The 14,931-nt window shown below is 35.1% G+C and overlaps 1 protein-coding gene across 2 annotated transcripts in view; it reads right to left on the bottom strand.

The window, feature by feature from the left end:
* Positions 1-483: 483 nt before the first annotated feature.
* Positions 484-14,931, bottom strand: part of FGD4 (FYVE, RhoGEF and PH domain containing 4) — a 42,362-nt gene continuing 27,914 nt past the window's right edge. For both annotated transcript variants that reach the window (XM_054080443.1, XM_054080451.1), the window contains 7 exons: positions 13,477-13,649; positions 11,497-11,527; positions 11,232-11,327; positions 10,701-10,826; positions 8,765-8,905; positions 6,661-6,801; positions 484-6,482 (listed from right to left, as the gene is read on the bottom strand). In XM_054080443.1, the coding sequence (XP_053936418.1) occupies positions 6,240-6,482; positions 6,661-6,801; positions 8,765-8,905; positions 10,701-10,826; positions 11,232-11,327; positions 11,497-11,527; positions 13,477-13,649 (951 nt within the window). In that variant the 3' untranslated portion in view covers positions 484-6,239. The remainder of the gene's footprint in view (positions 6,483-6,660; positions 6,802-8,764; positions 8,906-10,700; positions 10,827-11,231; positions 11,328-11,496; positions 11,528-13,476; positions 13,650-14,931) is intronic.

The following is a 14,931-nucleotide window of genomic DNA, read 5'->3' as shown; positions in this document are numbered from 1 at the left end:
CTCCTCTCCACAACCTCCTTTCAGGTAGTTGTAGAGAGCAATAAGGTCTCCCCTCAGCCTCTTCTTCTCCAGGCTAAAAGGTTTTGCCCTTTTGTTCAGAGTAGTGATGAGTAATAGTAAGACAGACGTGGGGCTACCCTGAACATGTTTCTGCACTGTTCTATGGGGGCAGCAATGTAGAAGCCCATAAAGTACTCTCATAATGTCCTGCTCACATTATTATTCCCATTATAGAAACGTGGATCTAAATTGTGAAGGTTTGCATCTTTTCTCTTCATGATCTAAGATGTCATAGCATCATATATATTCATTTACATATTCCGAATGCACCTTCCACCGAGTTAGCAGTGCTTGTGAGTAGCCAGCACTTCAGCAACTGATAGGTCCTTACAGTTACTTGAACAGTTAGATGTGCAGTTTAAAGATTTCATCAGGAGAGAAAGTAAACAGTAGGCAGACCGAAAAAAAATTCAATCAGCAATACTTATTTAATGCTGCTTTTATTTTACAGGATACAAATTTCTTTAAGTACTCAACAGGAATTAAAGTGCTTAATTTTTACAATTCTTCATCCACCTTATGACCAAATATACATATATTACAGAAAATATGTACAATATCTACAGAGTTTTTACATTCATATATTTCTTGACCATAAAAATGACCACTTAAATTTGCACAACTTACAACAGCATTTATATTTCACCTTTTTAATATTCTTTACTTTATTGCAAAACCAGAATGAATTTACACCTTTTCCAAATATTTTTTTCAAGTGTTCTCTCAATTAAAACCGGAAATGTTTTCATAATGAAGGTGAATTACAGTGCAGAGGCTATAATTATGATGTCAAACTCCACAGCTTATCTAGATCCCACTAAAATTACTGTACTAATCTCCCTCGAGGGCTGAAGAACAGAGAACATGCTAATAGAATATTGCAAACTGTTCCTCATATACCACAAATTTGGCTTCTTTCTTAAAAATTGAGGGCACATACATGCAAAAATGCTTTGACACAGTTCCCCCTTTTCTGAATATTTTCATCATAAATAATGAATCTACAAGGATGAACTGCAAACTGCAGTACGTCAATGATATGCAGTGGGCCGAAAACATGTTTTATTCAAAGAAATCTGCTTGGACATTGTAGTAGAGAAAAACCATATTCTATATTTACTTGTGCTAGAAAGAGGTGAAAGCAAAATGCCATATTTGAGCCAGAAGAAATTGAATCACGAGGTTATAGAGGAAGTAGATTGAATGCCTTACTGAATTGTGTGTGTGTGTTTTTTAATTAGGCTGAAATAGTAAACATGCCACAGAAGTAGATCTACTTCTGTCGATTTGTCTTCTGAAAAGTGTACTCAACACAGTCAATATATATTTATACTTTGAATGTAGCACAGTGTATTTTTTAATTGTAAAATACTGCTTGAAAACAGTTCATCTTGAGTCTCAAATATATAAATACACATATATACATATACACACACATACATATGCATGTGTGTATAGATACACGCATATACAATCATTAAGTTAATGTTATGTTCTGTTAAAGTTTTTAGGAAACAATCTGACTAGCAGATTAAATTCCTATCCAAGGAACATACCTCACTACAGTCCCATGGGTCAGAACCAGCTAAACTTCTCATAACCAACAGGGTCACAGACTGGATTAAAAAAAGTTAACTCCAACAATTTCATTTCAGATTTCAAATAACAGTACACCACAGACTAAGAATGATGCCTGTTTCACCAATGGACTTATTTTAAGGATAGTAAGTTCTGCCATAAAATTATTTCTCTTCTCTTCATCATTTATTTTTTGATATATGTTTCCAGCTCTTTACATCCACCTCTACGTCAATTGTCTCTAACCAAATCCCATATAAAATTGAACTGAGCACTGTGGTTCCAGATGAGACGTAAGTTAGCAGCTCTCAAACTAGTGAAATCTTGATTTTCAACAAGTGTCTGTATATAACATAAGGCAGATTCTACATGTATTTAAATCACTGAAGGTATAGCAGCTCCAGCATATCTACGCTAGCTTAAAGATCTCTAAATAGATTTATGGAGAAAGCTTCTTTTTATTGCTTAGAATTATTCCTACACAGAATGTTTATTTCTTTCCTGAAAGTCTTTCCTTTAGTATAAGGAACCACTACCTTCTGTTCATTTTATTTAATCTTGTCTTGAAATGAAAGCTGATCAGTTTTTATACAGGCTATGTGGCTATGTAGTTTACAAAAAAAACCCACAAAAACCCAAAACCAAAACAAACCAACAAAACCCACAGAACTCGTCAAGTGTTCCACATCATTCCCACTCATTTTTATATATTTTTTTTCCTCCCGACTCCACTTGGAAGTCTTTAGAGCATAATTCTATAATCTTATTTAAAATTTACTCAGGTAGTAGTGTATTTATTCTGCATTTAATCAGTGCCTTGGATTAACCCATTATTTAAAAATTTGAAGAATAAAATTCCTCTTTTCTGTGAAAGAGATTTAGAATCTTTGAAGACAGAGTTTTGCATAAGAAGGTGCCACTATATATAACATGCATTTAAAGTGGTTTAATATTCTACTCCAAATTGAAGAGAATGTTTTCCATTCTCAATATCTGCTTTGCACATAAAAATTAAATATATTTTGGAATAAAGAAAAATACTCAGTGTAGAGGCATTTGAAAGTTATTGGTGCTACAGATTTTATAGCAGCTCGTCAACCAAGCAGAAGTACCTGATACCAGAAAACAATTTTTAGAGGATCTGGAAGAATAGTGCAGACACACAGATGTCATGATACACTACTTTTCCATGGCAGGGGAAAACTATTAAGTAATTTTTTCAATTTTTTTTCAAAATTACTTAATATGTTCCAAATATTTTAATGATAAAATTAAGCCATAATTTTTGTTGAATACAGATAAAAATGACACAAAATAACTTTTGATTTGCTTTCAATTGCACAGAAGACTGATCATGAGCATTTCTTGTACACAAGACTCTCAAAGCTTAAATAATTCAGCAGAGCCATTCACATACATTCATGTATTATGAATGAATGTTCAGTTATAGTTTATTTCGTACAGATATAACTTTATGCTAATACACTTAATGCTCTCTTTTTTGTGTTTTATGTTTGTTTGGTTTTTGTTTTTGTTTTTGTTTTTTTAAAGAGTTTAACAGCTGCAATGGAAATAGTCAATACCTTGTTATAACTATGGATTAGATTTGACTGCTTTGGTCATGATACTTAAGCTGCAGCAGTTACTACTTTCAATGTGTTCCTCTGTGGCCATAATTTATAATTTGAAGTTAAAGAAAAAGTTTTGGATGCTGTAGGGGGGAATTGTCTATGGAGACTTGAGTAAAACCGCTAGGGTGGTTAAATCTAGAAGCAACATCTCCTTTAATATTAGTGGTACATACTTTTTCCTACAAAATACACACAGAATCATACATTTGAGTGACAAGACATTCTTACTAAGCAATTGATTATGAGAACGTGCAGTAGATTTCAATAGAGCAAACAAAATATCCCACGTTATATAAACATTAATGGCTGAGATCAAACATGAGGATAACATCCGAATAAATAACTCTCAATTCTAACTTCATTTCAAATTGTTTATGTCCAAATGAGGGGCTTCACCTATGAGATGATGAAATCATTCAAGCAGCTTCAGATGATTAATACCACTGTAACAATAAGGCAGCCCAGGAATTACTGTTTCTAATCATTTCCCTAATCATTTAGCCAGAATAGGTCTTCCTACATGGCTCAGAATTAAGTTTGCAGGAGCTTAGAAAATGGGATAGAATACATGATTACAGTCAAACCATTGTATTATTTTTAGAATACTCAGTCCATCTTACCTGGGGACTCCTTTAAGGCAAATTCTCCCCTTACACTCAACAACTTGAACATGGGAAACAATGTTCTTATACGTTAAGATGTGATAATATGACCCTCCAGATCCCATAATTGCACTTGAGGCTCTTTTAGAAGATACCCACTTTCAGGAAATGACCGTGAAAGAAAGTTAGCCATGGAGAGTTCTTCTTGCTTACCTGAATGCTCCTCAAACCCCCCTCAAGATATACACAAGATGACATATTAGCTATGCAGACACAGGCAAAGATTTGATGGTACTCACCAATGTGAATCAAAATAGGCTTAAGCTGCCCATAAATAAATACAGCTGACAGTAAAGAGAATTACAGAAGAGTTTGCTCATCAGGTAAAAGTCGTACTAGGGCTACATGCAGGATAATCTGGACACATAGAGCACCCAAGATAAAATTCAGAACCAACATGCACAAAGTCAGTTGTAGAGTTCCTACCCTACACTGCCACGTCCTGATGATAACTAACACTAGTTTAAAGATTTTGGATTTGTACAGGTGAGAGCAAAATCCAACCTGCTAACACAAAGTTGCATGACATTCTTACCAGAGAACGATAGTGCTGTGCACTCATGTACACTTGATAATAAAAACAGAGGTTACTTTAACAATCCTTTCTTAAATGTTAAATAACTATTTTTTTCCCTATAGTGTCGCAAAAAAAGTAAAGTGAGAGTGGGAGTTCAGTGAACACTTCGTCTGGAAATCTTATAAATAAGTGACAATTTAAATCTGCCCTCATGTTACTAACAAAACTGGACTTGAACCTGAGATCTTCAGCTTGACACAATTTAAAATACAGATTGCAGTTACATTGAGAAGACTCCTGAATGTTTTTATGACAAGTTGATTGTGGAAGTTAGATATATTCCTTCCTTTGAGGGGTCAGAAAAGGAAAGATGGCGATGATTTTAATTGTCTACTTGATAGTCAGTCACTACCTCTGAAGTTGTCATATTTCATCCAAGGATATTACAGTAAAAATTTTAAGGAGGTAATTTGCCTTTATGTATAAAAACCCTAACAGGAATGGTAGTTTGTAAGGGACTTAATACTGTAAAGCCAACAAGTCCTTATTCCAACCAGCAGATGCAAATAATGCGACTTGAGATTTGCAGGCTCAGACCTCATACTAGATTTGTATAAAGCAGGCTCCACTTTACAGTAATAATCCTTGAAGACCATTGTCATCTATAAATAAGTATTACAGTATATAATCTTACATAACTCTTAAAAGATTTAAGTTCAAAGCGTTCTTTTGTTCCAATAACTATACTAGCAAAAATACACATTCCTAGGTTACTAAAATCTGTTGCTCTTCCAAAGCACACAGTGCATTTTAGTAATGACCTACTGCACTCTTAAAAGATAACAGTGATAGGACACTGAAGAAAAGCGACTACTCTTTTAAACACAACTGGAACTTATTTGTCCATTGCATGCCACTTACATTACTGCTATTTTTTTAATGCATAAAAATATCAAGATCTTTAAATGTCAGCTATTAAAACAAATCACTGAACAGTATTTGTTAATTTAGGACTGTGTTTAATTTCAAATAGAAAACATGCTTTTTAAATAAATTATTCAGTAATAGGAAACCATATCGTGAAATCAAAGCAAAAATCAAGTATTGTACATTTTTAATACTGTACATATATTATATATAGTTTTCTCATATTTTAGGTATTCATTTCTAGATTGAAAATGATTAGATTGTTCCCTTGATGAATTGAAATTTTAAAAGCCAATATACCTATGAAAGCAATTTGCATTAATTAAAAAGAAAAGACAAGTGAATACAACATATGTACAGATCGTGGAATTCAATCTATAAACTACATACATTAAATCAAATCATCCCTGCATATTTAACTATAGATCTATTTTGGCAATGTGGAGGTATATCTTTTATCCTGTTGCAAGTCCTAACATGTAAGTAGGAAGCTTCAAAATCTGCATTCTTAATGAAAGTAGCAAACGTTAACCAAAGAGCAACGGGATTTTCAAAAAAAATTTGCATCACAACAAACAAGTACAGTAAAGTTAGTAAGTATTTTTAATAGCATTCACATGTTTTTAAAAAGTCTCTGAAATGGAACTGTACATCACTTTTATTGACAGAACATAAATATAAGAACAAGATCCCTAAAAAGACCAAAATTTTTCCCAAACATAAAGTGCTAAGATGTGTACGGTAGTAAGAAGTTTCTTTTTTTTTTTTGATTGGGTAAAGAGAGGTTAACACAAATGTTAACCACAAATTCAATTGAAATATTTAAAAAATACCCTATGTTCTTGAGCTTCAGCATTCAGATGTTTAAGAAGATTCAGGTTGCTCTTCTAAATTTACTTGCAGTTCATTTTGACATTCTGGTGTCTCACCTTTGACAGCTAAATGGATAACTTTTAGCCATTTCTGTTTTAGTTCCTCATTGTCCGCAGCAAAACTGTGCACAGACTTAGACTGGGTCAGTTTGAAGCTGTGTGGGAGGTCAGCACTTCTTGGAGTATCATCTACTGTATAGCCCAGAAGTGGAATTGTAGCCAGAGCTTTAACATCCTAAAAAGAAGGAATTCTTGATTAAGAACAGCCAACTAATTTGCCCGCTACCTCTCACTTACTTTACAGTTTGGTAAAAACACTCGGGTCTTTCCTCCATTCCCAAGTTATTTTACTGCTCTTACTCAGGTGTCAATGACAATATTAACTAAATCTTTTACATTTTCTCTGTACGTACCTGTGGAGCGCCATACATGTACAGCACAAGAGCTTCCTGTTTAGGTATAACACACCACGCTTTCTGCCAGGGCTTTGATTTTTCCATGTACTGAAGAAAGCTACATATGACGCTATTTCCAGAGACTTCTGCAGATTCAATCTAGGAGACAGTATAAAGCATAAACAGGAAGATAAACTTTCTTAAATAAAGATTAAAACCACACAGAACAGAAAAGCTGAAATACATCACCATTCATATCAAATCTTACATAACATCTGCAAAATAGCCTAAGCAAATACCCAAGTAAATGAAAGACTGCATTTACAAAGCATATTTACATAATTCATACATACAATCACAATTTGTACTCTCTCATCACATGTGTAATCTGTTCCTTCTTTCATCAGTAATTTTTAATTACACACTTCCAGATCACTCTAAATCGCATTTTGCCACCACCACTAGCTGCCTTCTTTATCTTAGTATCCTCAATGTCTTGTTTCTAAGATGCATGCAAATGCTACCAACTATCCAATATAACAACTTCTCTATTTTGGCAGTCAAAATTTTATGCCAGGATCACATGGGAACACATTTCTAACAATAACATAAGAACACAAGCATTAATCCTAGAGAAAAGATTAGGTGAGTTGCTTAAAATTTGAAGACAGTGACATGCTGCTTGGGTTAAATAGTGATCCTGAGAAGAACAGAAAAAACACAAAATAATTATGTGTTAATATTTCCTTGCATCCATTTTTATTCCTCCCCCGGGTAGTGATGCTGTCTGGATGCTGCAACATGGTACCAACAACTCCACTGTCACGCAATCCAGCATGTATGTGGACATTCATGAAAGACACTGTAACCCCTTTGGCTGCATTGAAAAAGCCATCATGTCAAGAAACAGCAGTCTCTTGGCTATAAGGTAAGATAGTAGAAGATAAGATAGTAGAAGAAGGTAAGATAGTCCTTTCTCTTTTTCATTTAAAAGACTACTCAAGTGTAGTCCAGCCAACACGGATTACAAAGTGTATATGGAATTACAATCAGTATCTTATTTTTGCCTTCTGTGACTGTTGATATTTAGCTCAAGGGTCAATCCTTCTCTTATACATCCCGAGATAAATATATGCTATTTCTCTAATGTATGTGAGGCAATTCAAAAGGTCTGTAAAAGGGGATTTAATAAATCTGAATATTAATTGCAATTATAAGATACCTATTCCTCCCAGTGATCATAAGACAAACATAGGTCTTTGTTGTCTGATTGAGACATTGAATTTTTAGAGAGCTGAGAGCAAGCTTTATGACTTAAAGGTACATTGTATACCCTGATCAAAACAGTATTTGACTACTCAGACTCTGAATAACAAAATTCTTCCCCATTCCCCTCTCCTCCATACTCAGTTCTTTGGGTATATGTTTTCAAGGATCATCGTAGTATCGGTGTTTTTTGGTTTTTTGACAGCTGAAGTGCAGAAGAAAACTGAAGATTAATAAGGAAAAATAATGATTTATCACATTAGCTGATGTAACTAGAAAGAAGCAAAGAAGCTAAGGTTTGTAACTTTCCCTTTAAAAAAAGTTGCAAGAAAAAGAGTACTATTGTAAAAGATGAATATTGAAAAACAAAATCCATTGTATTGGATTAATTTGGTCCACATACTGTTTATTTAGAATCATAGCATGGTTTGGATTGGAAGGGACCATAAAAGTCATCTAGAACAACCCCCCTGCAGCAAGCAGGGACGTCTTCAACTAGATCAGGACTAGAGTCCCATCCAACTTGACCTTGAATTTTTCCAGGGATGGAAAAATTGATGATCTCTCTGGACAACCTGGTCCAGTGTTTCACCACTCTCAGCATGCAAAATTTCTTCCTAACATTTAGTCTAAAAATTTCCCCTCTTTTAGTTTAAAACCATTACCCCTTGTCCTATTGCTACAGGCCCTGCTAAAAAGTTTTTCCCCTTCTTTCTTATAAGCCCCCTTTAATTATTGAAAGGTGACAGAAAACAAGAAACAGAAAATACCCCTGCAAGAATGCTACTATTTTTCACCTACTGATGAGCCAAAACTATTTGCAGCAATGCACATATGGTATTTTTAAACAACATACTTCCAAGATGCCTTTCTTCTTCTTTTCTTCGCTGTCTGTACAACCAATTATAACGTGATAGCAGTCTTTACAGACTTTGTTCAATTTATTGCCATCATATTCAAGATGTGCCTTATAATCAGAACATTTCCAGCAAACCACCTTAGAAACAAAAAAAAGATAAGAAATTTAAGTATTTATAAAGTTTATGGAAATGGAATTTACGTTAATATTATATCTAATTAGTGATACTTTGTTTAATTTTACAGAACAAGAAAGAATTGCTTTATGACACTATTATGTCAATAGCAAATTAATTGAAAAGAATGATTTTTCCAAATCTGTGCCACTGCTACTTAACTAGAAGTGCTTTTACAATTTACCTGGTGGGAACTTTGTAGAAAATCACATTAGGCTTTCAATTACATCTGTAGGTTAAGGTTAGGGATAGAATCGGAACGTAGCACAAACCATGCTGCAGGAATAAAATTGTCCAGTTTCTTTAGATGCCAAAATGCAAAGGTACAGTTAACGTTTTGTTTTATACATAACCTCAGAAATGTAAAAATGTTTACCCTAATAAGATATTAACTTTACAGTTTCAGAATATGTTGATGAGCACACAGAATACGTAATCCAATGTCACTCTGCCTTTTGTCCTTTCATAAAATATGTAGAGAAAACTGAAATGCAAGCAGAACTGAGAGAAGTTCTTTCATTTGAAGTATTTTTCCACAGAAATATTCTTTCAAGGGAAAGAGATGCGCTGCATAAAAATTGTAAGTGCAGTTATTACAAGAAAGAAAGGTAGACAAATGGACTTGAACCATCCAGACACTTGAAGAGGATTTTATTGTGGACCAAGGCTCTGCAGTTCTAATGTAGATCACTACCTTCAGCTGGTAGCCCTAGAGAATACTAGTAATGCAATCCAAATTAGTCACTGCTGGAAAGACATTGACCCAAATTAATTCCCATCAAGAAGTATTTTAAAATTAAAGTGTAAGGAGATGTGATGGAACTACAATGGAGGGAAGTAGTTAGGATTCTAAGCAAAAAGAGGAAAAAAATGGAAGGGTGTGAACACAAGATTAATGGAGGCATTTTGGGACAGAATGATCTGGAAAAAAAAAAGAAAAGAACGACAACTGTATAATCAATAATTCAGAGCTTCTGAAAAAAGTCTCTGGTGCCCTGCAAAGCACAAAAGCAGTATTGTGAGTGCAGTAAGCCTTCATACCACATAGAAACATTAGAAAGAAATCAAATGATAATCTGTAAGGCAAGTATTAAACCTGGGCTTGTACTACCACCTGCTGGAGAAAAGCGTAGCTGCTTGAAGGCAAGAAAAGAAAGCTCGGTAGGTTTGCTCTTTTGTTGATTTCTCAAAACTCATACCACTATATCATGGTTGCTTTAAGTAGCACATATTATAGTAGCATCATACACGGAAGGGAGCAGGAATACTCTCTCCCCATCTTAACCTTCTCTCCCTCCCTGATGCTTCGCTCATGTTCACACAGTTATACACTAAACCCAGCTGAGAACAGCTCCATGTTAACCTAACGACAAACTGAAGGGCTTCATGATCTTCTTGTGATAGCAGAATGGGAAGAGGAGGCAGCTATAGTGCTGCCAGGAATAACACTGGCTTAATATGGTCTTGAAACTGTCGAGATCAATGGAGGCCACTTAGGAATAATGTTACAGTATGTCCAGGGGCTTGGGACATTTTACACAAATGTGCATCTTCCAGTTCTCCAGATTACTTCCAAATTTACTCTGCAGACTAAAGCAGACAAAGGATCCTTTGTGCTATGTAATACACAGCTCCCTTCAGCCACCAGCACAGCAACAAACACTACAGCATAACAAGCCAGCACCAGAGGTCAAGTAGGTGCTTAGACCCATTCCCAAGTGTGCTTAGCCCCTACAGCAGCCAGGGATTTGTACTTACATGTCCACATGCTCTGCAGTGGTGCCTTCTCCTTGTCAGTGCATTAAAGGGCTCCTTGCATTTCATGCACATGGTTACTTCGTTGTCTCTTATCCACCTTGGTGCTCTCTTCCCAAGCTCAGCATTCTGAAGGAAAGCAGAGGGAGGATGGGAGAATTAAAAAAAAAGCCAGTATAAAGAGTTGCGGAGTACTTTAAATGGGTAAAAATAATTATTCTCTTCCTCTGGAAAGGAAATGGCAAAACACTGCTCAAGATGCATTTTGAAATCTATACAAGAAATAACAATGAACTCAGTCAAAAGTCATTATGCAACTCTGAAAGGGTACTCTTATGTATTTCAAGAAAAAAAGAGGCTTGTTTATAAGATTTGGCATTATGAAGAAAAACAATTACCAACAAGATGATTACTTTGCAATTCCTTTTCTAGAAGAATTATGAGCTTGAAAACATAGTTTCCGCCAAACTTCTTCCATTTATTGAAGAACAAAATGGGTACTAAGAAGGTTACAAAGGAATAACATCAACTTACAGAAACCTCAACAGGCAAGTCTTCATATTCCTTTGCAATAGCATTTCTGAAAGTTTCATTCCTCTGCTGAAAAGCTTCTATAGTATTCTGAAGCGCCTATAGAAACAGTGGAGAAATTCCTCAAACGTTACATTTAAAACAGACTCTCTGCATTCAAAAAATTATTGATTATCAGAGGGAAGCTACAGTCAGAAAATATGAATATTGCTTTTTTGATTGCTTCAGTGAAAAAGTGTTTAGAAATAAAGAATGTAGATGAATTTACCTTTATCCATTCTTCCTTATCTTGTTCAGAACTGAAATAAATATTTGACATGTTAGTCCAATAGTTGTTCAGGAAACATCATCTCACTATCAACAAGTCAAGCTTCTGATGCAAGTCTCAGGAATTAAATTTAAACAATACTAATAGTTAACTTTCAAAAAAAAAACCAAAAAAAAAGCTTTTTTTTTGAGAACTGGACAGAGAGGAAAAGACAGATTTCTCCTGTGTGTCTCTTAAATCTTCCTCCCTCCTCAACAGAAGTGATTTCCTTAATGCTTTTTTTGTTGTTATTGTTTAAACTTGTCTAAGGTGGCAAGAAGTATCAAACTAAACAAAATGAAAAGTATGTTTTAATATTATAAAACAAACAGCAGAAATTTCCCTTTCATGCATTAGAGCAGATACAGAGGAGTTAATAGTCAGTACAGATGAGATATACAGAAAAGACAGAAATGAGAAAGGAAGCATATTGAACTCTGAGCTACCAGCAACTGAAAAAGTACTCAAATAATATTCTGAAAAATAAATAGAAGCCTACTAGGAAAGAAAGCCTCAAGGATAAACTAAACATTACAACTGTTAATGTGAGTTCATGAACTGAGGATATTAAGGTATAGGGTACATACAATACTCATATATTAATCAAGATTATTCTAATACAATTGAATAAGATCTCATTTGGTACTTTTTCCTTTACAATTTTATACAAGCTTAATGCACTCTAAAAAGCAAAACATAAAAACATGTTCTTCTTACATGTAAAATAAATTAATGCAATAAATTTCCAATCACTGGTAGTACCAGGAAGTTAATAAAATAAACTTAATTTGTTGGAGTTTTTTTAATTTTTCAATTAAAACCTACTTCACAAATGGTACAGCAAGATATCTGACAACCAAAAACATGCCCCAGAAGGTGTTGCAGACCTTAGTGGAAATCTTTCTCCTGTCATTTTTCAATGTATATATTTAATTTCAAACTCGGTGATCATGTAGGTAAATTTCTATATGCCGTTATCTTTCTACATTCACTGCTGTAACTCATTAAATATTACAAGTCTTTTTTTTATAAAGTATCTTGCAAGCTTGTTTGATAGCAAACTTGTTTGTCCTCACATACATTGTATCAACACAGAACTGTATCCCCCATGGACATCTTACTGCTTATTTAATCCTTGCCTCTCTGCAATGAAATCGTAATGGCTCAGAATAGAATCTTTAAGCAGGTCCAGAAGGAGAGGTAGAACACCCTAGTTGATTTGAAGTGGGGGAGTCTAGACAGGGAAGTTTTAGTCTAGGCAATGATGCAAAAAGCAGCGATGGAAAGGTAACCCAGCAAGAAGAGGATACAATGACTAATACAGAAAGTAGCAAAATGCCAGTCAGAAGAGGGCCATTGGAGGAAAAGGATCCAAGAACTAAAAGGAGAACTTACTTTCCTGGGTGAGGTTGATACCTGGGACTGGAGGAAAACAATTAGCCTGAAAACAGGCCTGAGAAATGGAGAAAAGCAAGTACCCATCTACCACTGTAGAAAAATATGTTCTATGGGCATAAATCCACCAGGGTGCAGAGTTTTGTTGGGTGGACATGCCCTAAAGTGACCAGACTAATCTGTACCAAGGAGGCTAAAGTACCAGAGGCAGCGGCACTGCCCAGAGATTAACACACTCAGTGTCCCAAAGCACTAAAGTCGGACACATTGACTATGCATCAGTTAAGTATGCTGCTTTCACTTTTCCAGTGAGCCCATTCACAACTATTTTAGGTATTTCTGCAAAGTGAGGCAATGCACTATAAATTGTGGATAAATCTTCTACTTCAAGAGATTTTTTAACTGATATTTGATGATTTTTGGCAGCTTAAGCTATTTTCAAACATTGATATTACAATGAAGCCCACTGCACCTTTCTCCATATCTCTTAGTAGACTCTTTTGTGTGTATTTAATTCTCAACAAAACAGATAAAATGACTGCTTACCTGGCCTGCAACTCCAGTGTTCGTTCTTTTCCAGACACTTGAAAAGTGTGTGGATATTCTTCATTATGAGTTTCCTTAATCTTCATACCATCTATGCCAACTCTGGTTCGAACCGAGAACTTTGATCCCACCAAGCTGAATTTGGGGACGCAGTAGAGCAACATATTGTTAAACTAGGGAAAAAATAAACACATGGCTTTGGATTAACAAACCCACAGATACAGCCACAGTTTCTATTAAGAGCTGGACAATATCACAAAACTAGACTTGCTGAGTGAGAAAGCAGGTTCTTTCCTGCTCAGTTGATATATGAGAAGGCCAAAGCTCTAATGTGAGACAATTTCTTTTTCTTGTTTGTTTAGAAATAAGATTCAAGTACAGCTTTAGCGGATACACGAACAATTGTTCAGTATATGCAGCAGTCTTCATAGCATTTATTATCAACCATACTCCGACTGGATATTTTATACTACTGTAAACCTTTTGTTAGAAAAACCCATTCTTACACTCCAGTTCTGCAAAACCTACTCTAAATTGCAGAATAAAACCTCTTTACTTCAGTGTACACATTTATATTTACCCTGTATCAAACCCATTTGCTTTTTGTAGAAGTTGTAACTAATATTATTTGAAGACATTATTTGTCTTTTCCCTAAGAAGAACATTTCTTAGGGTTTTATTCACTGAATACCTCAGTACCACAGGGTGGGGGTGTGGGGGGAATAATACATGAGCAGGATGAAGATATATTCTTTTATTAAAGATCAGAACTTCAAACAATGTTTAAATGTCTAAAGCCCAGGACTAGAAGCATGGTTATTAAATCAGAGCTATAGTGTTTAATTTTCTCACATTTTTCTAAAAATTAATTATTTAAAAAAGAAACTCACTTCAGGTAAATCCTATTTCATAGAAATCCCATCTAGCCTACTCCCTAGTCTGTATCACAGATAATGGCACATGTGAACTCGTCACCTCTCATGTGAAATGCACATCATTTTAATCAGCTGTCCTTGCTCCATTAGAGGGCTTATTATTCAGTAGTTTCTCCTTTTTTTTGAAGCACAGATGAGCAGAAGTTGTGCCTCAACAACCTGTTGCTGGTCTTTATGAACCAGGAGGCATGCGATGCCAGAGGCCCATAACCAAAGAAGTTTTAGTAATTCTTAATGGACGGGAAGCAATTAACTACATCAAACCTTTTCCAAGGGAGTTGTAAGGAAGCATGTCTGTAGTCTGTTAGTTCCAAGACAGAACACAGGCACCTGACAGGAGGACGACCTGCCACGATAACAAGCTCCCAGAGGACCATGAGACTTACTGGGACCCCAACACACACACTCAAGTCAGGACCAAAATCCCGAGCTTTTGCAGTTCAGTTTCATAAGAATGTCAAAGTTTTCATGCTCTAGGACCTGCATTTATAATCAGCAGCTACTTATTTAAACTGAGATG

This window comes from Cuculus canorus, chromosome 1, assembly GCF_017976375.1.
Source record: "Cuculus canorus isolate bCucCan1 chromosome 1, bCucCan1.pri, whole genome shotgun sequence".
Lineage (NCBI taxonomy): Eukaryota > Metazoa > Chordata > Aves > Cuculiformes > Cuculidae > Cuculus > Cuculus canorus.
The sequence above is the reverse complement of the archived record's forward strand: the minus strand, read 5'-3'. Positions and strand labels throughout refer to the sequence as shown.